Below are 24,046 nucleotides of genomic sequence, written 5' to 3' on the forward strand. Positions count from 1 at the left end.
CTGGCTGTGACGTTGTGTGCGGAGCTCTTGGAAACAGTTTGCTTGCCTTGAGAAACTTCTTATAACATGTTGTCATGCAAATACTGCTTGTTTATATAGCATTACATGGAGAAATGGATTTAATGGGGGTAAATGATTGATTGATTTCCCTAGCAGGGCTAACCTGACTTTCTGAGGCATGTAGGAGAGCTGGGCAGCTTGTCAGCCAGTTGAAGTTCAACTTTCCACAAGTTGTATGGTTTTTAATAAGCCAGTAGTGGATTAGATACAGCAGGCAGTGGCAAGAGGAAGGCTCGGAGTGGAGAAGGGAGGAGAGCAGGGTGTTACAGGAGAGCAGTCCTGGATGCTTGAGGCAACCTCAGCTTGGGGTACTGCCCCCAAGGCAGACAGACAAACCCCTCCCTGACATAGCAGGATTTGAGCTCACCCTCCTTCACTCCCCTGGGAAGGACTTGTGTCTTGCAGGACGTATCCTGGAGGCTGTCGGAGCAGGGACTGTCTTCCCTCTCATCCACACAGCCTGGCTGCGGGGGGCTGGGGTGAGGGCCAGGTGCAGGGCAGGGACGTGGTGCCCAAAAGTGCTGTGGAGATGCTGAACTTCTGAGAAAGCACTCGGCTGCTGTGCTGAGGTGGGTCTGGCTACCTCCATCTCAAAGCATGGGCTTTGAAATTATTTCTTACCTACTTATCTCATGCAGCCTCTGGCAGGTAGATTACTGTGGTTTTAGTCCCTGTGTACAGATGGGATGGAGAGGCCCAGTGCCCATGGGGTGCTCCCTCGCTGGCCTCCCACCATCAGCAGCTGTTTCTTGAAGTAGCTTTTTTTCTGAGCATGAATTAATCTGTTGCAGGGGAAAAAAAATAAAGTGACTTAATATATCTGTGTTTGCAATTCAAAAACCTCTGCCACAGCTGAGATCTGGAGCCTCAGTCACATTTCTTATAACACAGAGTCTTGAAGCCAGTGTGTTTGCCTTGTGTGCTTGTTGGTACAGCCAGGGTAGCAGAGGTGTGCAGCTGGCCATCACGCCAGCATTGGCCATCACACCAGCATTGGCCATCACACCAGCTCCTGGGAAGATTTGCGTGGCGGAGACTGAGAAATGGGCTGGCTGAAACAAGCCCTCTTCAGTGCTGGTGAATCTAAGAGGATTTGTCATCTCCCAACTTTGTCTGTATAGTGTGAGAGGGGGTGGTTTGTTTCTGTGCACGAGCTGCATAATACCATGAAAGCAGGTCTGAAAATGTGTTTTTCCAGTGTTGAGAAAGCTTCAAAGCACAGCAGTCTCTACCAAACCTGTTGAAATAATTTTGCTCTAGCTTTTTGCAGGAAGAGGGCTAAGAAGCAGAAAAGGGGTTTTCTACCCCTTATCTATGAAAGGTTGAGAAAATTTGTGCCAAATTCTTTGTCTTTCATTAATTTGTTTTAAGCTGCCTGGAAAGATCAGTCGTTTGGCTGCTGAAGACCATAGCTCCAGCACTGGGGATGAGCCAGCTGGAGTCGGTGGGGCTGCTGTGATTAATTTTCCACTGCTGGGAAAAATAATGTCTGAGATGCTCTAACTGGATTTCAGCTTTATCTGCTGGATATTTACTACAGTCCTGCTTTGGCTGGAGAGTGGAAAATGTGCAAGGGGAAATGTGCTGGGGGCTTCTTAAGCTTACAAGGGGCAGAATTTCTCCCAGGATGACCCCTCTGAACCAGCAAGGTACCACACCAGGTTCACCAGCCTGTCTGTGTCCTCTGCTGGATTCAGGTCTGCTGCCAAGATGCCTCTTGCTTGGGGACCCACCACCACCTCGTCCCTGTTGCGCTGCCCTGCCCAGCACAGGAGTGGCTCGGTCCAAGGTGGTACATCTGCAAAGGCACTGGAGTGAATGTGGCAGTGCGAGGACTTGGGCTCTTCTCCTCCTTGTGCAGTCTGAGAAATGAGACACAGAAAGGTTATGGGGAATGCAGTATAAGGCTGTGAATTATCTGGATAGTGCCCCAGAAGCTCCTGTAAATGGTGGAGGGAGAGAAACACATCCAGAGGGCAATTTGAGGCATGTAAAGTCCCAGTTCTGAGTGACCGCCTCTTCACTCCAGAGGCAGCCTAGCTGAAAAGGCTGGGCAATATGGATATTTTGGCGTGCATCAGCCCAGGGGAAGCTTTGCCCTTCCTCTCATGGTGGATCAAGAGTTAATTAAAATTACATTGGAGCCATCCCCTCAGGGAGGCACATGCATCTTGCTCTGGAGACAGGATTAGGAAGCATGAGTCAAATTCACTGCTGAATTATGCAGGCTTTAAAATTCAGCTGCCTGCTTGGGTGCCCACCACTGCAGCTGCTCCACCGCTCACTGCCTCCCGCGGACAAGGAGGCTGGGGGCAGCTTTTCTCCATCCTCTCAGCAGCTCTTTGGCTTATCTTTTTCTTGAACTGTGACCTGCAAACATGGAGAGGGGAAAAGTGGTCTCTTTAGGAAGGGAATAGGATGAATGATTTCTGCTTAACAGAAGGGTGATGCTTTGTTTATGCCTTAGGTTTCGCAGGGCTTGGAAAACGAAGCAGAGCCCAAGCATAGCTGAATGGGGAAGGGAACTGGGGCAAGGGTGGGAAGCCATGATGGTGGAGCAAGGGAGGGATGCACAGCGAGGCTGTTTATTATACCTCTGTTGTGACCAGATCAAGTGGGTCGTTCATTGGTGTCACCCTGAGTTAAAAAAGCATTGCCACTGCTCTCTGGCTTTCCCTGCATGCTGATGCCTCTTGCGTGTGGCTGGTGTGTCTGCTGAGCCTGCGGGCAGCAACAGCAGGCTGTGCTCCCTTGGCCAAGGGATCATCCTCTGCCAGAATGGGGGTGGCCCTTAAATTAAAGACTGCGTTTGCTTTGTTTTAATTCTCAAGTTATTTCCTCAGGTGTCTCTCAGCTGCTGTTTGTCTCTGCCCAAATGGCTGCTGTCAGCAGAAGGGCAAACTAAGGCCTGGAGCCTCGAGGGGCCCGGAGTCGCCTCTCACCAGCTTTAGTTCTCTGAAAGTGGGGTGTCTGGTCCAAGCGGGTCTCCCTGGTGGTTTTAATAGTCGCTGGAGAAAGACCAGCACTTCCCAAGAAAGACTGATCCCACCTCCTGGGGTATCCTTCTGTGGTGTCCTCAGTACCTCTGGCAGGGCACAGGCTTTGCCCCACTTTGCCCAGGTCCTTTTGGGTGCTGGGGGCAGGTGAGCACTGTCCCCACAGCTGAGTGTTGGAGCACAGCCCACAGCTCGCTTCCTCTGCCCTGGAGACATGGGTGCGCCTGTGGCTGTGCTCCCACCATCAGGAGCCCCTTGCGAGCATCCCTTGAGCCCTGCAGGGCAGAGCAGCGTTCCCCCTCTGCAATTAAGTGTAATGTTCAGACCTCTAATGCCCGACACACGCAGCCCTCACTCTTCTGTTGGTAGCTTCAAGCCTCCTGGCAGCCCCAGTGCACAGGATCCCAAATGGACCATGGCTTATTTCAGGTGCCCTGTTTCAGGACAGCTGCTGCAGTTGTTTCTTGTGTGCTGGTTTCAACTGAACCCTCTGCTCTGTCTATGCACCTGCCAAAGAACGGCATGGAGCAGTTTGAAGAGCATATTCTTGTTCCCATTTGTGCTCCTTTTAAATGTTGAGCAGTGCTTTGTGCTGGTGCTATGGCGTGAGAGGTAGGCCCATGGTGATAGTGGTGCTCTTTGGGCAGCCCTGGACTTAAAATGAGAAACTTTGCTCACCTGAGAGTGGTGAATGGGACATAGAGGTGATGAATGAATGCTTTTCATGCCTGATGAGCCAAGGGTTGATTTGCTCTCCCTTAAACTCATCAAGCCCCTGAGATGTCTGGAAAATGTACCACCTTCCATCCTGCATTGCTGCATCCCAGAGGTGGTGGGAAGCGATGATTTGTAAGTGGATGTGGGACCAAAAGGCCGTTTGGAGTCTGAGAAGGGGCACAGCAGATGCTCCTTCCCTGGCTGACTGCAGCTGGTGCAAAAGCCCCTGGTCCAGCCCCAGAGACACGGATGCCCTTGGCTGTGTCCATGGCTTTCCATCTCCCATCTTGGCTGCAGGATGCTGCAGAGTGTGGCTTTCCTGTGGAAACAGGGCAGAAACATGTTCCGCTGTCCCTTCCTTCCTCCCCAGCTTGATGCAAATATGGCTTTGGGCAAATGTCAGCAAAGAGCTGTTTGTCAGGCGCTGGGGAGGGTGCAGTAACCTGGCTGAGGGTGCTTTCTCATTGATCAGGAGGAGATGAAGCTCTGGAAGGACCTGGCAGCCGGGCTATGCTGGCTCTGCACTGATCCAGCCTCCGAGGGGCTCTGCCGGAGGCTGCTCTGCCCTCTCTGAGTGTGGGCCATGCTAGGAAACATGCCCGTCCTCAGCTTCAGAGCTGTGGCCCCCTTTGCTCCGGACTAACACTGCGGTAGACAGGAGTGCTCGCCCAGCGCGAGTCCAGGCTGCAAAGGGAAGGGCAGGTCCACCCTGCCTGCCCCCTCGCCCATGAACTGGCACTGGAGGTCCTGGTGCTGGTGGTGAGGCATGTCAGGGACTCATCTGGCTGAGAATGAACCCTGCAAAAATGGTTTTCAGGTGAATTGATGCCTAAGTAAAGCAGTCAGACTGTATCAAAGCAGGCATGTGATGGTGGCTAGCATACCTCCTGCATGGCAGGGCAGCTGGGCAGGATGCTTTTAGCTGAGGCGGTACTGTGGCCTTCATCCCTAGCCCAGGTACGGGGTCCTTGTACTCAGAGGGTCCCACTTTCCACTGGGCTTGGGGTCCCACGATGAGAGGGAGAAACAGTGGGAAATGGTTGTCTCTGGGGCAGCTGTTCCTCATGAGCCTCTAGCTCTGGTAGCACTTGCTCCATTTTGCAAGCTCGGTGCGGATTAGGAGCAGGTCCCTGTCCTGCCGGGCTGAGAAAAGCCAAGAAGAGGAAGGAGGAGGAAAGGTGATGTCAAGGAGATGCTGGCTGGGGCTGCAGCCCAGGTGTCCTGAGTCAGCTTGTTACTCACTGGGCTGTGCCACTTCTGCAGGATTTTTCTGTGCCATACATGAATAATCTTGTGGAGCAGCACGGTCACAGTGGTGACTCTGGTGTCTGCCCACCTACAGATTTCAGAGACCTTAAAATGTTTAATTCAGTTTATCATGGTTAGTGTTTTCCTAGGAACAGCCTCAGAAGAGCAGAGTTTTGTGGTCCCTGAAGGCTGTCCCTGTCCCCAACGGCAGCCAGCACCACAGTGTTGGGGGATGCCACAAGGACCCATTGGGCGATTCTTTCCGTCATTCACTGGGAGTCTGTAGATACAGCAGTCAACAGGAGGTGGGTCCCCATTAGCTACCTTTTCACTCCACTCATCCCCTTGTCTCTGAGGGATGGAGATATGGCTGGAGCATGGGTCTCAGGTCTGCTGGGTCCTCTCCGAAATGGAGCTGGGGCAGTTCTGTGACTTTGAGCCATTTCCTGATGGTTTTCCATGTGTAAAATCAAGTTTCTCCCCACCTGGCTCCCAAAGTGCAAAGCCCAGTTAATGTCCTCTAAGCATCCCCAAAATGAAGCGCTTTCAGGGGATTTGGTGCTGTTTCTATGCAGTGTTTTTTGTGGGTGTTTAATGCATTAGATATAAGAGCTAGCAGGAACCGAGACCAGGTTTAGGAAGTAGAGGAAAACTACTCACCAGGTGTGGTGAGAGCTTGTGTGTGAAGCTCAGCAGGGAAGCTTTTGCATTGCTCAGAAACAGCTGGCGAAGACCATGTAGTGCTCCAGCAGCTTATTGAACATATAAAGCACTGTTAGCGTCAGGTGTTACTGCTGTGGTGAGCTGTTGGTGTGCCCGCAGCACAGCGCGTGGCCATTTCCAGCCCAGCGCGTTCTTATGGACGGGAGGTAGCAAACGCTTCAGGAGACCAAGCAAGACATGCAGGAGAGGACCTGAGGGGCAGGAAATCATGTTCTCCCTGACAAGGAGTGATGTTGGTTGTTGTAGATGAGGTTTTCCTTGCTGAGGTACCAGAATGTCTCATGAAACCAGCAAAGTGCTGTTACTGCCTTTTGGCATTTGAGGAGATGGACACAGAGGCTTATTCACCGTGGGGTGATCCACCAGCAGTGCGTGGCAAACAGCCTGAGCCTTTATTCTAGCTTAGGACTCTGGCTATCTGCACCGAGAACAATCCTTGAGCCAAAAAATCTCTTGGCTTCTGGGAACAACACAGAGTCATTGAGATTTGAGATTTATCTTTGGGGTTTTGGTTGGAAACCCCAAAGCTAAAGGGCACGGTTTTCACCTGCTGTGGTGCACGTTTGGGTTTGCAAGAAGCCCGGCCCTTCATGGGCTGTTTGACGGTACGGCCCCCACCTCCCTCCCCAGTCCCTCCACAGCCCACAGCCCTTGTCTCTGGGCTGTAACAAGAAGCAAGTTACGGTAATCGCTGTCAGATGATGCCTCAAACATTTCAGCAGTAAGGTCACGGTATCTTTTCTCATCCTACTGCATTTTTCTTGATGGAGAGGGTGGGCTGGGGATGTTCTAGCCAGCTCAAATGCTTGACAGTTCCCGCACGCTGAGCTTCCTTTTAAACACCCACGTGCCCTGCTCTGCTTTTTCATTTGTATAGTGTCAATTAAATATCAGGGGAAAATGAGCTTTATATATGCTGGTGAAATAAGTGCCATATGACATCAATTAGGGGCCTTGTACCATGAGTCTTCAGAATTAAAATAAAAATAACAGAAAATGCATGAAGAGTGTAGCAACGGGAGCAGAGATAGACAGTAAATGTGTGGGATTAGGCTTGTGACTGCTGAGTTGTTACAACTGTTTTTTTTTTCTACTCTTTTCTGCACCTTTCCATCTCAAAGGAATCCGTGTGTCTTGTCAATCATTTTCCATTTTGCAAGGCAAGCCTACTTGAAGCCTTCTCTGCTGGCTGCCCTGGAGAGTGTGTTTTCACTTGTTCTTGTCTTGTTTCTCTTCCTTCAAAACCCACTAATTTCCCATCAGGCAGGCAGTGCTGTGGCACTTTCTGTGCACGGGGAGTGTTACTGGGGAGGACTCCGCACAGAGACCTTCACAGATGGTTGGGTTAAACTTGCCCAAAACTTAGTGCAGAACAGCCAAGTTCTTCTTGGAAGACTTAGGTGCCTGACTGTCCTTAACCCTGCTAGAGGCCAAACTGCATCTTAGCTGCCTACATGTCCTTATGCATCCTGGCCTGATGAGTCTTTATCAGTTTTGTGAAAGCTGTTTCAAGTGGGACTCGGTTCACTGGGTGTGGGCACAAGGGAGCTGGAGATCAGGGGTCCTTGGATGAGGAGGGGACCAGCTGTGTCTTCATTCCCCTGAAGACTTGTCTTGTGGGGAGGGGGCAAGTCGGTTGCTGGAGGAGCCAGTGCCTCGCCACTTATCTTCAAAAATGTTCATTGCTAAAGTTAAAGTTACAGACAATTGATGTCTTCCTTGAAAGCCATGGGGAAATACTAATTTTTAGGGCCAGATCTTAAGAGCTTGTCTCCCCCTTGTAGGTAGCATCAGCCATAGATCTTCACCTGGAAACGTTATGCTTTTTGGTTAGGTTGCTTTCTGAATAACATGCATCTTGTTTATAACTTAGGTGAGATCAAGACTGTGTCCTGATCAGGTTTTCCAATGCTTAGGTCCTCCCTCAGCAGAACGTGTGTGGAGTCTTTTAACTATTTCAGATTTCGAGGGGGATTTATGTCACATGGTGGCCAGTTATAACAAAGACCTATATTTAGCTGTGCCAAGAACCTGCTGTCCTCTTGGATCATCTGAGTTCCCATTTGCTGGATCTTATAATGCCCTTGTCCCTATTACTTGGCATTTTCTCCTCAGCAAAAGGATACTTTAGCTATCAGTTCTCTTGTGACTTTCCTTTGTGTTTAAGTCTCCTGGGGAAGCAGATTTCCCAGATTTTAGATCTTTCCTAAGGTTTCTTTCTTACCTGGCAAGGGATATGTTTGAAATCTGAGCAGCTAAATCAAAGCTGGGATTGCAATCCAGGGTGTGATCCTGGCCCTGTGAGCATGATGCTGTCCCAGGAGGGCAGGATTCGTCCAGGTCTGTGGCGCACAGATGTCCTTGTTGACAGCAGCATAATAAGCACTTGAATTTGCAAAGAGAAAATGATTTATCCTGCCAGTAACTTATCCTGAGCTTTTAAAGTCTTACTTTCCAGGCTGTATTTATTTATTTCATTTTATGAAAAATGCATTCATGCTCAAATGAAATGCAAGTATCCCTTTATCCCTGCTGCGTAATTTATTTTAATTTGCCTCCTGATTCTGTTTTATTTTATGTTTTTTTTCCAACAGAAAATTGTCTTTTTTGACTGGAGAGATCAAATATATTGCAGTTAGCTTGAGGGAAACAGCCAAGCTTAGACTAGGTGTTCTCATGTATGTGAAGATGTCTACGAAAAGCTAATTGGTAACTTGTGTAATGATGGCATCCAGGGAAAGCCAGCTGGTCCCTGGTGATGCTGGGAGCTATTGGCTGCAGGGTTGTTCCTGACATCCTCTCACTGGTGAATGTCACTGTTTTATCTGTGGGAAACCATCCTCTTGCTGGGCAGCAGGAGCTGTGGTCTGTCTTTAGCCTCCTCCCCAGGCCGGGAGTATTTGGGAAATACTTTTTCCTTTTTTTTGTGGGTCAAGAACTCAAAAATACTGATGACATATTTTTAGGGATCAGCAACATATTTTTAGGGATCAGCAAGTCCATTTTGGTTTTGCTTGACCTACTACATTTTCCTTATGCTACAAGAAGTTTTGCTGGTGTCTATTATAAAAAGCCAGAACGGAAGAACGTCCATTTCTGTTGACAGAGATAAATGCTGAGTAACTCTACGGAGGTGTTTTGTTCATCTGGCTTAGACAGATGATCTCATCTAATGTCACTACTGTTGTCTGGATTTGCTTTGCGTTTTCACCTGGGAGCTCAGGAGCACTCATCCCTCTGTCTGCGTGAGCCAAGCGCAGGCAGGGCAGGATGGAGAGGGCTGTAGGGAGCGTTGCCCATGCACCCCACGCATGCGCTGCAGGAGAAAACCACTCAACTTGTGTGGTTTAAACCATTTGGGGTCTGAAGTGATTTACTGATTTATTGATGAGATGTAAACAACTGGCCGTCAGTGAAGCATCAGGATCGTTATCAGCAACACGACAGGTGAACCCCAGTGCTAGACGCTTACAAAATGTTGATAAGCACCTATGGATTTCTAAACGTCCTTCTGCACCTGATCCCCCCAAGGCCAAATCCTGCACACGTGTGCACACACGCACACATACACGGTCAGTGCACACCCCCTTCTCCACCAGGAGGGTGGGCTCCACCGTTTGCGCACCCCAGTGCTGGCACCCAGTGCTGGCACCCTGCTGTCCTGGCAAAGATATTTTGTTTACAGAGTGATCCCACTCACAGAAGGTTTTTGCATGGCATGTTAGAAAGCACCAGATAAGCTTTTACATGCTGCTCCCCAGGGCAAAGCTCCAGCCATCAGGCACTGGGCTTCCTGGTCCAGGGAGGTCCCTGGGGCTGGTCCAGCCTCCCGCTTACTGGCAGAGGAGGCTGGGGAGAAGCTCTTTGCTTTTGTGATGATAGCAAGAAAAGTCCTGGAAACAGTGGCAGGGGAGGCAGGTTGGCTGTCTGGCGGGTGAGAGGAGGGAGAGTCTATTCTTCTCTTTTTGCAGGAAAATTTGCTGTCTAGAAGAGGAGTTTGAAGCCTGGAGTTTGCATTGTCACAGCAGAGCCTGGGCCTGGGTAGATGCTTGGGGCTGTGTCTGGCTGTGCACGGGCCTAGGAGAGCTGGTCTGCCAGGTGGGTGGTGGCTTACTTGGAAGCAATGGGTGCTGCATTGCTGAACAGAGGGAATAAACCCCCTGACGCCTTCCTGCTCCTGCTGGGTCCTTCCCCGGGCTGGAGCCAGCCGTGGCGGTGGGGCCAGAGCCACGCTTTTGGCTGCACGATTGCTTTCACAGGGTGCGTGTACAGTGCTGGTTATGGCCTCTCTGCCAGCCCTGGCAGCTGCTGGAGCCTCGTCGAGCCTGTGGCATGGCAGCAAGCATGGGCAGTCCCAGCGAGCCCTGCTGGGGAGCTGGACCCTTCCCTGGCATGGGGGTGCCTCTCTGGTGGCTGCATACAAGGAAAGCCCAGAGGAAGATGGTGCCGCAGGTCTGCTTTTCAAAATGACTGCTAATGTCATGTTTTTAATCTGGCAAGGAGAGGGTTCTCTGCAATGACAGCTCACAGCTGCCCATGAGCTGCTTCCTCGGTGCTTCTTGCTGCCCTGGTGAACTGGAAGGTGCATGTTGGCTGCTGTGTACAGAGGGAGCTCCTCCCTCACTGCAGGCACAGCTGAAAGCTTGGGGACACGGGCAGTTTCCCCAGAGGGTGGTGGAAGCCAGTGGCACCACAGTCCTCTCTCCATCTCACCTCTCCCTGCAGGCAGGGCAGTCTTGAAGGGGACGAGCTTCCTCCTGTGGCCCAGCCTGGTCTCCCCGCTGTGGTTCAAATTCAAGCTGGGAGCACTGGGGATACGGGCAGCTGCCCCTGCGCTTTGCCTGCTCAGCCAAAAGCACAGCTTTGGGTGGTCTAAACCTTGCTGGTGACGCGAGGATGCACCCTGCCCTCCTGCCTGGGGCTGCGGGCTGTCCCCCGAGACCGCCCTTCCCACTCCCTGTCCTTCTCCCATCCTCTCCCCCTCCCTCCCTGGCTCCTAGGAAGCCTTCAAATAAATCTTGGCATTTTGAAAGGCCGTTTCCTCCCCCAGCCTACATGTCAGCACTAATCTGGGGACAAACAGCCGCATTTATAAGAAGAAAATAAAGACTCGGCTCCCACTCAGCGGCATAATGCGAGGGGCTGTTCCTGGCGTGCTGGGGATGCTGCAGAGATTCTTTACTGGACAAAGAGGCAATTGATGAACTAGGTCATGGCGGGAGGAGATGGTATGTGGGAAAAGCACTGAACAGAGAGGCCTCTGAAAAGGAAACCATTCCCTGTGGAAGAGGCAGCCCCAGGCAGCCTGCCTTGCCCAAGGGGACCTGTCGTGCCTGTGCCCGGGTCACCATGCAGGCAGGAGGGGCTCCAAGGTAGCTGGGGATCAGGGCACCTGCAGGTGTGCTTGGCTGAGGAAAGGCTCCTCTTTCTCTTTCTTTTGTTACTGAAGTGTGCTAAAGTGGAGGGAGAGGCTTTCAGAGCCTGCTGGGTATGTGTCTCTGGTAGCTAGAGCAGCAGTTGGGGGTGCTTGCCAGTGAGTGACCAGCACTCCTGGGGTGAGATTGTGGCTTGCTGCGTTACTGTTTTGCCATCCACACAACAGGAGAGGGCAAACCTGTGTCCCAGGATTGGGAGCAGGAGTGGGTAAATCTTGAGATTGCATCCTCAAAGATGGGTCCAGTGCTCAGGGCGACCCTTTGCCATTCCTTGTCCATGTTTCGTTGGTAGCTTGGGGTCAGCAGAATGCATCAGACCCTGTCAGTGTCCCCTTATGTCCTGGCCAGTTGTGCAGGATGTGGAGGAGCTCCTCTGTGTCTCGCTGACTGAGCGTGCAGCACCACTTGCTTGGCCTGGAGCTGCAGCACCTCCTGTGTCTTCCCTCCTGCTCCTTGGCCCTGCATGCTGAGCATGGCAATAAAAGCCCTTTGCTGCACCCTGCCACCAGCTTGTGCCGGCACCTCGCCTTGCTGCACCCATGCCCCAAGCCCTGCCAAAGCTGGGCCGTTTTGCACACCAGAGAGAGAGATCCTTGCAGAGTCTAGATGAATTGTCCCTTTGGGAAGGTAATGCCTTCAGTGACACAGCCAGAGCAGGGTGGCTTTAGCAGCGCTGAGTGTGACTGATGTGAGTCCTGTCCTCTGCTTCTGCACAAGCCTCTTCCCTTGTGCCGGTGCGCGGTGCCTGGGTGCAGGTTAGATGGAAGGGGGCCGGGCATGGCTGCGTTTCAGACAGTGCTGGCTGTCAGGAGCAGTGACCGTCCCAAGGCAAAAACCTCCAGGCAGGTCCCTGCAGCTGTGTCCCATCATGGGATGTTCCTTGGTTGCCTGTCCTTGGGTCAGAGCAGGGGTAAAGCTGTGGCCCTGTAACCTTTCATGTGCTGTGCCTGATCTGAATGCTCTCCACCGATCATGGCCACGGGCTCCCCTGTTCATGAGCAGTTCTGGGGCTTTGGTCCTGTAGGTGTTTGCCATGCAATCAGGTAGGAGCCCATGTGTCATGTTGATTTTGCTGTGACTAGATTCCTGCAGTCTTGGCTGGACTGTGGGTGGATTAGGTGACCAGTGCAAATATTTTATGCACGTCTGAGTGCAGATTTTGCCTCACCCTGTAGAAGCAAAGTAGCCATGAAATAATCCATGGGATCAAGGGATGCTGTACGGCTCCTTGTTGGGTACAAGACCTAGGACAGAAACTTAGGGAGGGCAGAGCTTACCTTTGCTTCAGCTGGAAGCGTTGAAGAATTCTTCTTTGTTGACCATTGTCTCATCTGGTTACAGTCTGGCAAAGTAGCTCGCCAGGCCCCCAGGAATCTGAGCTCATGCTGTGAGTGGAAGGTGCTCAGACAGCTTTGTAGCATACCAATGGTTGTTTACAATTATCCAGGGTGTCAGAAGCCCGTTTTCCACTAGATTTGCCTCACCTGCATTTTTGGAAGTAACTAGAGGCAAGTGATGTGGAGAAGGGGAAGGATGGCATATGGCTTTGGAGGAGTGTGAGCCTGGTACCATAAAAGCCAGAAAGGGGAACGGAGGGAGGGGACTGGAGAGGGAAGTGTGAGAATCGGAGCAGTGGAAAAGGAAGACAATTTAGCAGAGGCACTTGGGGCTTGGAGTCAAATTCAGGATATGCAGACAGGAGGAGGGTTGCTGGGGCATTTCCTTGTTCTGTGATTCTTTAGGGCTTATAATGAACTGTAGACACCTGCCAAGTAAGGACCCTTTTAAGATTGTTTCCCGCTAGCACACTCAAGCCATGACCCTCTGTCTGCAATAGTAGCTAAGCCCCGTGTAGAGCTCTGGGGTAACAGATGTGGCATTAGTATGTGGCACATCACCTATGCTAAAAGCCCAATTTAGACACAGTGGCTTGTAACCCAACATAAGCTGCCTGAGCAAGACCAAGTCCCCCGGACATTTCCTGGGCTGCACTATCATGTGTTGGAGGTGATGCATCCTATCTATCATAAACCTTTAGAAGGTATAAGTGAATATATGCTAATTTGACATCTTTAAGTCCTAGTGTAAAGAAGTCTTAATATAACCTGCGTAAAGCAGGCCCAAGTCCAAGGTGACTTATCCAGGAGGCAGTGCCCATGGGTGCTTCCCAGTGCAACGTGTGCTGCAGGGTGTGTCATGTCAGTGCGTTGTCTCCTCTCCCTCTGTTCCTGGGGCTTCGTCCAGTCCTGGTCTCTAGTTGCAGGTATTTGTTTGATGTCCAAATGCTGCTGTTGGCTTACTGTGAAATACACTGTGTTTTAGCTGCTGCCCCCATGATGTGCGAGGCAGGGCTGATCGCACCGGAGCCCTCCGGCCCCATGCAGTACTATGGTGAGTCGTCCGACACCTACTACCACGTGGACCGCTGGCAGAGGCTACGCACGGCTGTCAGGAAGCTGGAGTTCTGGGAAAACTTCAATGCCGAGCTAATAGGCAGTGGCTTCTTCTCCAAGGTCTACAAGGTAAACTGACATGCAAGCAGCCCGCGACCTGTGTGAGAGCAGCTGAGCAGCTGCTGAGAAGCTGTGTAGATTGTGCCTCACCTGAGGAACCTGTCCCCGAGCTTATTTCCTCCCAGCTCACTCTGGCAGGTTGGATGGGGTGAGGGAGGAAAGGACACCCCCCTCGGCGCATCCAGCACATCGCCTTTGATGCACATCTACCCTTCCATAGTGAAGAAGGAGATGGGAGGGCTTGATCAATCAATGTTCATTGATACTGTCATCTAGACATACAACAGGCTTGTCAGGGAGCTAAACTGGGTATTGGATGAGATTAGGGAATATTTATGCTCTGTGCAGGTTTTGTTGTCAAAATTGTAGCAAAATATATAGAGAAAAAGAATGTAAAATTAAGCTGCATGTGTCTCCCAGAATACCTGCCACCCACACCCCGTGGAGACGCCAGCGCTGTCACCCCTCTCCCACTGCTGCCCTGCGTTACGGTGATGCTGGGGAAGAGCAGGGGACCTGAGGCAGGGTCAGGCTGGGACAGGCTGCTGGCCTGTCCACTTCTGCCTCTGCTGCCTTCTTGTCAGGAGACTCACGGCTCCCTGCAAGCCAGTGTATGATGCGGATGGTATGTCACCAAAGCAAAACTGCTTTTCTCACTGGGGCTGTTGTGAGTCACTCCCTGCACCAAGCTCCACGGGTGTGGGAGTTTGTTTAACCCTCTCTGAGCAAGCATAGGATCTGGGGTGCTGCTAGCTTTGCTCCCCCTCCAAAGCTGCTCCTCAGCCCAGGAGTGCCACTGCTTACTTGGGGGGAGCAGATGGGACTTGGGGCTCTTTCCCTGCAGCCCTCGGTGATTGCTGCTCTATGAACAGCAAAGCAAAAGGAGGTGCATAACGTTAGGAAGTGAGACTCAGCCTTCATTTCTGAGAGCACGTGCCATGTTGCTTTGCAGAGTGGCCAGGTTTGCCCACCTTATCTCTCCTCCCAGCAGCCCTCCAGAATGTGGTTGTGGACACTGGTCTTGGTTGTTGGGACGTGATGCAGGCCCAGTGGAAACAATTTGGGCCTGACTCTACCATTGCCTTCAGCTCCTTAGCTTGACTGGCCCCATGATAAACATCATGACTGCACATTTCTCCTGGGCCAGCATAAGATGCTTCTGCCAGAGGGGTACTCTGACATATTCTGGGTGAGATCCCTCGCTGGTGTAAGCACATGTGGCCAGTTGACACTAAGGGAGCCAGGCTGGCAGGATTTGGCCACGGAACTGCAGAAAATATGCAAGTCAGATAGATAAATGCACATTGCTTTCTGAAGGCTCTGTCTCCTCCTCTACTGCATCTGGGCTTGGTGCTGTGATAAAGCCTTTGGGTGAACTTCAGGTCCAGGGACAGTGCACTAAAGCTGTTCAAGGGGAATCTTCAGCCAAAGGTCTATGACAGCTCTTTGCAGACTGGAGCAATACATGACAAATACCTCTCCCCACCACAGCCTCCGTCTAGTAATTGCTTTTCCCACCTACGCAGCGTGCTGTTGCCATTGCTTTCCCTTTCCTTTATCTAGCAGATTTTCATAGTAACAGTTGCTGTTTCCTCTGTGCAAGACATTTTCCTCCTGCCCTGGCAGTGAATGAAATTCCAGCAGTAGGCAGGCTGGAGACATGGATCTTGAATGAAAACGAAATAACTTCTTGAAGTAGAAGCAGAAAAAGAAATGTAAAAAAAAATAAAGTTTGAATGAAATGCTATGCATCAAATAGTCAGAAGACAGCGGAGGAGGTCTTGGGACAAGGACAGTCCTTTGTGGGGACTTGACATTTGTCTGGGGACTCGAGCGTGACCGTAACTGAGTGCTCTGATGACCTGTGGTCCTCTTGGGTCAGCCAGTCCCCTGTGGACTCATAGCCCTGAACAGCAGCAGTCCTGCTGCAAAGTGTCACTGGCAATGGTCCTTTGAAGCTCTTTGCCAACAGATGCTGTCTTCCAAAGCACTCCTGCAGCAAGGACGTAGACTCCCCAAAGCACTGGCACTACCTGTGGTGGCTGCCTGTTGCTTTTGACATCCTTTGTCCTTTGGTTAAGCCCATTCTCAGGTGTTGTTATATGTGGGTTGGCTGAGGAAGGAGGATTCACTTGGTTCTACTTGGTGACTCAGACTCAAGAGGTCTGGGCACAGCCTTCTGCTCTGTGGGTTATGTATTGCATGACCTGGGCACAAGGTACTTTCCCCTTTTCTCTGACTTAGCTTTCTGATGTGTAATAAGGAACTATTCAAGTATGAGTTTCTCTCAGGGAAAGCATAAAGCTTCTTTCATTGGCAGCTGTCTCATACATAGGGTTCTGAGGTACTCAAAAGCAGGAGAGAAATGCAATGTGACTTCTTTTTTCTGAGGCTGGTTTAAGGCATTGCCCAAAGGGAGCCTCTGAGCAACCTCTTTCTCTGTTGGCCCTCAAAAAGCTTCATACATGTTAGGAAGCACAGTTCCACTCCCTGTCTTTCTGCAACTTTCCAGTGCCAGATTTTCACCTTTATTTCTCTACTGAAGGCTGACACCAGATCTTTACCCTTCATCACTTGTACCTTGGAGGCCCCTCTGCACTTCCTGGTTCTCACACTGATCCAGGACAAAACTGGACACTTTGCATGATTGAGAGTGGACCAAGGGCTGCTCCAGGTTGGCCAGAACAAAGTCTTAGGGCCCGCGGTCTTAGAAGAGGCCTTCTGAGCCTGTTACCTTTGCCCATCTCTCTCACTACTTTTTTTTGGATGTGGGTCTACTCTTGCTTTTCAGTCATTTCTTCTCCAGACTAGGCTGGACTTTGTATTGCCCTGTGGACAAGAACCCCTCCAGCGCTCACTGACTCCACTGGCCCAGGCAGTGTTTGTAAACTCTGCTGGTGTCCATCTGGGATGTGCAACCTCACCTGGAAGCTCAGTGTAGCTCACTGTCTCCACCAGAGTTTGTGCAGAGCTAATAGGTGTCACTGAAACTCAGCATTAGCTCTTCTGAAAGTTTTTCAGATCTTCTAGATTTCAGCTGCTCCCTGTACTCTCTCCTGTGCATAAGGGCACTCACAGCCTTTGGGCAAAGATTATTGATAGCATCTCTTATATTTATATCTGTGCAATTACAGTTAATAATCAGTTAAATCTGACTGTGGGTCGCTACCCACAGTCTGTGGTTATGAAGTCCCATCAGGTGAGGATGTCAGAGCCCTGGCTTCCTTATGACCTGCTTGAGTAGAGAGGCAGAGCTATTCCAGCAATAACATTGTCTATCGGGTTGCGTTCCTTCAGAAAGGAAGCAGCAGTTCATGTTGCTCCCAAGACAGTTTGTTTTGTGACCCTGATTGTAATGAACCTTTCTCTCCTTCCAGCCCAGCTAGGTCTTACATGCAGCTCTTTGTTCTCCTCACCTGGGATAGTAACCTTATCCGTAAGGTGTCCATCACAGAGAGCAATGGGTGACACTTTGGGACTCGGAGTGCTGCTCTTAAGCCAGCTCATGCTATGTCTAAACTATTTTTTCCCTAAAACAAACAAACAAAACCCCACAAACTTCAAAATGAGAGAACATTAAACATGTGGCTGGATTCTCTGCTAGCCCTGGGGGAGCTGTCAGGACATCAGTGTGGGCCACACCTGATACATAAGTGTCCTTAAAACAGATGTTAATTGAGGATGGAAATGTTAACGTACCACCATGGTCTGTGATGTGGTCTGGAAACTGCTATTTGGATCATCAACCCAGATGACATGAGCTGCAGTGGAGTGGCCCTGAGCGTCGGGGCGGAGAGCCAGGGCATCCCTGCATGTCCTGCAGCCTGCATGAAACCCCTGCATTCAGTACTGCCCAACCCTGCTGCCTCCACAGGGGACAGCAAATTTCCTCCTAAAAATGCCTGCTCAGTCTATTCAGTGTTGTAAGGTGGGGGAAGAGCATTTTGTTTTCTGTTCTTTAGCTTCCATTATCCCTGCCTGGGGGAGGTCCTAGGAGTGAAATGTCTGGTGGTAATCCATAGCAGAGGTTCAGGTTAGCATGTGGCTGGGAAGCAGACACGGGACCTCCGTCCTGGGATGCGGGGGAGAGAGGAGCTGGCTCTGCACTTACTTTGTTGTGTCTGTCTGGCAGAGCCTGGGTGGAGGGTGGATGGCTGTGGGTAGGGGTGCAGGAGGAACTGGGGATGAGGAGTGTGGCCAGCAGCCTTGTGCAGTGATCAGACCCAGGTAGGAAGGAGGGATGGAGATGTGGGGTAGGCTGCAGTTGGGAAGGGACATTGAATGCAAGGCATTGGAGGGGAGAAGGTCAGCTCTGCAGTAACCCAGTGTGGGCTGAGAAACTGCTGTGTCCCAAGGAACACACAAATTTTGGCAGAGAAATAGTGTTATGATGTGTTGGGACAGGAGGGACCTAGCTGTCTGCAGCCACCCACGCAGGCATCACTGGAGTGGAGCTTATGTGGAAGGGACAGCACCTTGCACTTGTGCAAATGACTGTGCAAAGTTCTGGGCAGCAGGGAAATGAGATTCAGGCCTTTGGTTGGGAAGGGATGCTGTTGTCCAGAGGGGCTGGTAGACCTCTGGAAGCTAAGAGATGTCCTGCTCCAACCTTGGCTCCAGGTGACCCAGGCTGCTGCTTGTAAAGTGATGGTGGTGAAGATCTACAAGAACGATGTGGACCAAGAGGTGATTGTGCGTGAGATCAGCCTGCTGCAGAAGCTCTCCCACCCCAACATTGTCAGGTGGGCACATCCGGCCATGAGCAGTGGGCACTGTTAGGGGCTGGAGTTGGCTTGGTGTCTCTAAGGCAGTTCTTGCAATGAGGGATTGCGCTGAACCTTGACAGCTTTTTTTTTGTGTGTGTGTGTGTGTTTTTCTGCTTAGGTACCTTGGGATATGTGTGAAGGATGACAAGCTGTACCCCATTCTGGAGGTAAAGGTTTCTTGCTTGTAAGTGTGCTGTGGGCAGGCAAGGACCCTGCAGTTCTTTGGCAGGGAGGATGGCAGATATCCTGTAATGCATATCTATGCTTCTCCAACTCCTGTGCCTGTGAATGGCTCTGGACTAGCAAGATTGCCTCAGATTGGTTTCTGGTCCTTTCTGCCCCACAGCTGGTCACAGCTGGAGTGGGGCACAGTCACTGCAGGGCCATGAGATTCAGGCAGGATAGCCAAAAAGTGTTTCAGGTTGGCTTGGTACCACCAAAGGGCCAGAATGGGCCAGCTGGCGGGCTCTGGAATGGTGGTGTGGTCTAATGGAAGAGCCTGGGCTGGTACCAGCGAGGTCTCACCTTGTTCCTACGCTGTTGGTGGCAGAAAGTGTTGACTGAGCTGCTGCCAGGCTTTTTGCCTATAGTTTGCTGCCCATGAGTGAGGACCTCAGCTAGCTTATACAGCCTGGGGCAGAGCCCAGAGACTGGCAGTGACTTGCTGTGCCAGGAGGGGTATTTGCACCATGCCACACACAGGGGCCCCTGCATGCGGTAGCATTCCCAACCTCCATCGTGAAGGAAGGGCTCCTGGGTTGGTGAGGGAGGGTTCAGCACCCAGGAAGCTCCAGGGGAGCCTGTGCCCGGCTGCACAGTCACCCGCTTTTTGTCTCTGTTCACAGTACGTGAATGGGGGTTGCCTGGAGGAGCTCCTGGCCAGCAAAGACATTACTTTGACATGGAAGGAAAAAGTGGACTTAGCTTCTGACATCACCAGAGGCATGATCTACCTGCACTCCAAGAACATCTACCACCGAGATCTCAACTCCAAGGTACACAGCTGGAAAGGGGATGTCACCCCCGGACTGCTGAAGCCAACTGTGTTAGGGGACCATACAGGGACCTCTTAGGGCTGTAACCAGGAGGCCTCAGGCCTCATGCTGGTCCTCTGCTCCATGCTAATCCCTCTGCAGGCAAGGCAGCTGACTTGATAAAACCTGTCATTATATTGCATTCATTGCTTGCCAAGCAGGAGACCCAGATAGAGATAAAAATATATTGCTCCTAGTGCTGTTGCTGTCAGAATATAAACCAGATGGAAATGTGTGCAGGATTGCACATGGTTTTCTTTGCCTATGGTTGCAGGAGAAGCTCTGCCAGATTTAGAGATTTCCTTTCCTGCTCACAGCAAGGAGGAAGCTGTTGCTTAACAGGAGCTGGTCACAGGCTCTGGGAGTGAGTGCCATGTGAGATGGTCCCTGTCTGTGTGCACAGCACCAGCAGAGCTCAGGAGATGCGTGTCTCCTCACTCAAGCGCAGGGAAGTTGTTGTTCCTTGATCCAGAGGGTCCAGGTCACCAATTTTAGGATGGTCACCTCCATGGGTTTCACACCCTGGCAGCGTGCCAGCTGTGAAGACTGGCATCTGGCGACAGGCTTTGGGTGTAACACAAAGGCACTTCTTGTTCCTGGTGTATTGGCCCTCTGGCTGGGAGGCTACTTTCCTCCGCGTAGGCTCATGCTGCTTGATGGGGGCAGGAACAGCACTGGGGCTTTGCCATTCTCAGGTTTGTCCACAGGGACAGGATTTGATGTGGCTCTTCCTCTGCCACTGGTATGGCAATAGGAACATGGTGGGGGAGTGCTTTGTTGATGTCTCTTGGGCAAAACTATCCAAACCTCAGGTGGATCTGCAGTGTGTCCATGATATCACAGGGAATGCGAGAGGAGGGGTTGGCCACCAGCCTGGACCATATCTGTGTCAGCTGACTCCAGAGGCTGGCTTGGCGATTCATGGAAATAGAGTCTGCAAGTCCTTGCAGTTGATGCTGGATGGTGGTGTATCTCCTAGAAGCCATTTTTGTTGGTGCTCTGTGAGCTTTTTAAGAGAAACTTGAAACATTGATGAAGGTTGGCAGCGTGGAAGACAGTCAAATGTTACAGTCTTGAGAGACATCAGCCCAGGAATGAAACTCACCTTTGTAATCTCAGGCTGTTTACTTGGCTCAGTTACTAACCATGAAATCGCAAACACCAGGCAAGGACAAGGCAAGAACCTGGTTCACTCTGACCACAGCTTTCTTGGCCAGTGTGCTCTGAAGTCAGGTGAGATGTAATTTCCTATTTGGTGGTGACTGATGAGCTCAGGAGCTTTCCATATCTGCTTGTGGAAAGTTAGTGGGTGCTGGAGGTCCCTGTCCCTTCTGTCTGGCTGTGGTGGTTCAACCCTGAAAGAGGTTTATCCTTCCCCAGTGAAACCTAGGAAGCCTGCATTGATGATGGCTGAAGATATGGGAGAGAAGTGTGTACGTGCTCAGATGAAACCTAGTTGTTAGTGAGAGCCATCTGGAGAAGATGCCTGTCATTTCTGCAAGTTCCCTGGGAGCACATGCTGAGGAGGAAATCCTGGGGAACTGAACAGGCTGAAACCGCTAGGATTTTGAGAAACCTTAAGATAATTTTATAGGAATTCCTCCAGAAAGCTGTGTTAGGGATGTGTAGCCGTGGGCAGTGAGAAGGGCTGTGGCTGTGATCCTACCTGCCTTCGGCTGAACAGTGAACAGGGTCGATATGCACATTTTGAGGTCTCTTTCAGATAAAAGGATGTGGATCATTGTGTCCGTTGAACAGTTTCTTCAGAGGACTTTTCCTGGCTTCAGATGTGATGGGTCCATCCCTAATATGCCCCGCGCACTCCATGTGTGCTGCCAGGATGCAGATCTCTGGCGAGGGGAGAGCCTGTAACAGCGAGGTGGGGGCTGAGGGCCAGCGAAGTGCCACTCAGTGAAGTGTCCAGGCCCTTCCTCGCTGGGCGTGTCACGCTGTGCTCCATGGGCTCTTTTCAGAACTGCCTCATTCGGGTGACACCGCGTGGCCGCGAGGCGCTGGTGACTGACTTTGGCCTGGCCAGGGAGGTGGTGGAGCTGCCTGTGAAGGATGTGGAGAGGAAGCTGTCTCTGGTGGGCTCTGCTTTCTGGATGGCTCCTGAGATGCTGCGGGGAGAGCCCTATGACCGGAAGGTATGGCACTGTTTCCCAGCTCCTTGTTCATCCTCAGAGCTCCCCAGTCCGCATGGGGGATGTCTCCTCTCCTTGCTGGTGACATGTCCCAACAGCAGAAAACATCCCAACAGCATGTCCCTTCTCTCCTGCCCCGGGAAACATTGCCCTGCTACCTGGACCTTTGTCAGTAAATGCTCTGCTTAGCAACTTGGAAGTTTGTTATGTGGCCTTGTTAAGTTAAACTTTTAGGGGACATGGATTGCTGCCATGGACAAACACCATGAAGCCTCTCTGAGGAAGATGCTTGATGAGTTACAGCCCAATGAGCCTGTTGCAGGATCTGTGGGGGGTGCCAGAGCTGTGGTAGAAGCACCAGACACATTGAATAAGAGCATAGGGCCAGGCTTCCTGAAGATGAGGCTGGACTCCAAGTGGGGCTGTGGTGTTTCTGGGTGGATTCAGAAGCCCAAAAGAAGTTTAGGGGTTTGCTGCCTCCATCTCCAGTGGGCTTTTTTGATGGGCTTTTGCGTAACTAATGGAAGGACCTTGTTGGTACTCCCCTTTCTCATGCTTTGCTTCTGTGCATGCCCTGTCCCACCTCCTGCTCTCCCATCCCTCCTGCAGGTGGACGTGTTTTCCTTTGGCATTGTCCTCTGTGAGATCCTGGGCAGGATCCCAGCTGACCCCGAAGTTCTTCCCAGGACTCAGGTAATGATTCCTGCAGCCAAATCTAATGGTGTTTTCTCCATGGTACCAGATTGTGGCTTCTCTCTGGACCAGACAGACACACAGACACATGTGTATGTGTTCACACTCAGGTTTCTCTCTAGAGGTTTTTCCATGAGAAAATCTGATCTCAAAATTTTCAGTGCACAAGAGTTCAGTGCATCTATAGTTTCAAAACTTTTGTTAGATCAACAATTTGACATGAAGTACTTCTGTTTAAAGACCTTAATTCCAAATATTTCATTTCACTTTGACATTTCAGCTTCTCCATTGAAGCGGCAGGTTAAACACAACTTTCATCACAAACGTTTATTTTCAAATATGTTGCAGTTAATACACAGTTCATGTGGAAACAGTGGGCTTCCCTAAAAACACGGCGTTTTTGTTTCAACATTTGCAACATTTCCCTTCCACGAAGTGGGAAGGGAAAGTTTACCCCGAACAGGGATGAAAAATCCAGCAGGAAAACAGCAAATTGCTGCTTTCCAAGGGGCAATGCAAAGAACCTGCAGTGACCAGAGATTATTTCGTGTTTCTGTGAGACTGAACAGGAACTAATGCTCCATCTGTGTTCACAAGATGAAGGAGAATTGCGTATCAGAGACTCTGAAGTCTGGAGGGACAAAGCTGTAGTTATGGAAACAGCTGGCTGGACCCCTTTGACTCTCAGTTGCTGTTGGAAGACCAGACTATCTGCAGTTCCTGTCCTTGGAAGCCACTGCTCAGCACCTGGTGCTGGTTCCTCTACTGGTTTCTGCCTTTGTGGCTCTTGTTGCCTTAGTATGAGCTTTTCCAGGAGGACACATACTGCCCCGCAGGGATAGCACAGAGCAAGCAGAAGGATGCTGCAGTCTCCCAGCTCTGCTAATGATTTACCATTTGTGCAGTCCTGCCAGAGCTGATATTGCCCCAGTACCTTTGCATAGCCATCAGTAAAATAGCTGTGATGTGATGGAGACCCTAAAAGCTTAAAACCACGAGCATTTTGTGCTTTAACACCTTGAGAAGGATGAAGAGCTTTTAAAGGACTTTATAGCTGAAGTCTCTTCTACATACTCTTCCCCCTTCCTCACAGGATTATGGCTTGGATGTTGCTGCCTTCCAAGGGATGATCAGCGAATGCCCCAAGCGGGCGATGGACCTTGCTGCTAGCTGCTGTTGGGTGAGATTCTTGCTTGGGCTTTTGTTTTTTTTTTTTCCTTTGGTTTTATTGGATTTGTATCACAATTGTATGACAGAGACCAAAATTGTTGTGAACCCTGAAGAGCTTGAACCTGCTGCTCTCAGTGCTAGCACACAGGGCTCTGCACTTGAGCTGTGAAGTGATCAGATCTTCCTGGGCCAGTAGTATGCCTTCATCCACCATGCAGTTTTGCCCCTAGGAGAAGTGTTTAGTTTGTGTATTACAGCCTGAAGCACCCCAAGGTGCTGCCTGTTCCCTTGCATGTCGACCCCATTGTGGGAAGCAAGTTGGTGATGATGTCCAATCCCTCCTTAAGCCAGGCTGCAGGCAGAGGCACCCAGCTGATCCTCTCTGGAGGGCACTGCCTCGGCTGTTACCAGCCTTGGTGTTACAGATGTCATCAGAGCATCGTTCTCCAACCTTTCTTGCTTTAGTGTAAAATGTAATGGTGAAAGCTGGGGGGCCTCCCCATGCTCCCCAAAGCCTTGGGAGGCAAAACAGAGAGAAAGCGAGGAC

General features: G+C 50.9%; 1 protein-coding gene across 3 annotated transcripts in view; it reads left to right on the top strand.

Moving 5' to 3' along the window:
• The window catches only part of LOC140661323 (dual specificity testis-specific protein kinase 1-like), a 43,473-nt gene that overhangs the window by 15,686 nt on the left and 3,741 nt on the right, over positions 1-24,046 (top strand). For all 3 annotated transcript variants that reach the window (XM_072883273.1, XM_072883272.1, XM_072883274.1), the window contains exons 2-8: positions 13,502-13,701; positions 18,313-18,434; positions 18,577-18,625; positions 19,304-19,453; positions 21,466-21,639; positions 22,246-22,329; positions 23,423-23,509. In XM_072883273.1, coding sequence (XP_072739374.1) covers positions 13,513-13,701; positions 18,313-18,434; positions 18,577-18,625; positions 19,304-19,453; positions 21,466-21,639; positions 22,246-22,329; positions 23,423-23,509 — 855 coding nt within the window. In that variant the 5' untranslated portion in view covers positions 13,502-13,512. The remainder of the gene's footprint in view (positions 1-13,501; positions 13,702-18,312; positions 18,435-18,576; positions 18,626-19,303; positions 19,454-21,465; positions 21,640-22,245; positions 22,330-23,422; positions 23,510-24,046) is intronic.

Source organism: Ciconia boyciana, chromosome 18 (genome assembly GCF_034638445.1).
Source record: "Ciconia boyciana chromosome 18, ASM3463844v1, whole genome shotgun sequence".
Taxonomy (NCBI): domain Eukaryota; kingdom Metazoa; phylum Chordata; class Aves; order Ciconiiformes; family Ciconiidae; genus Ciconia; species Ciconia boyciana.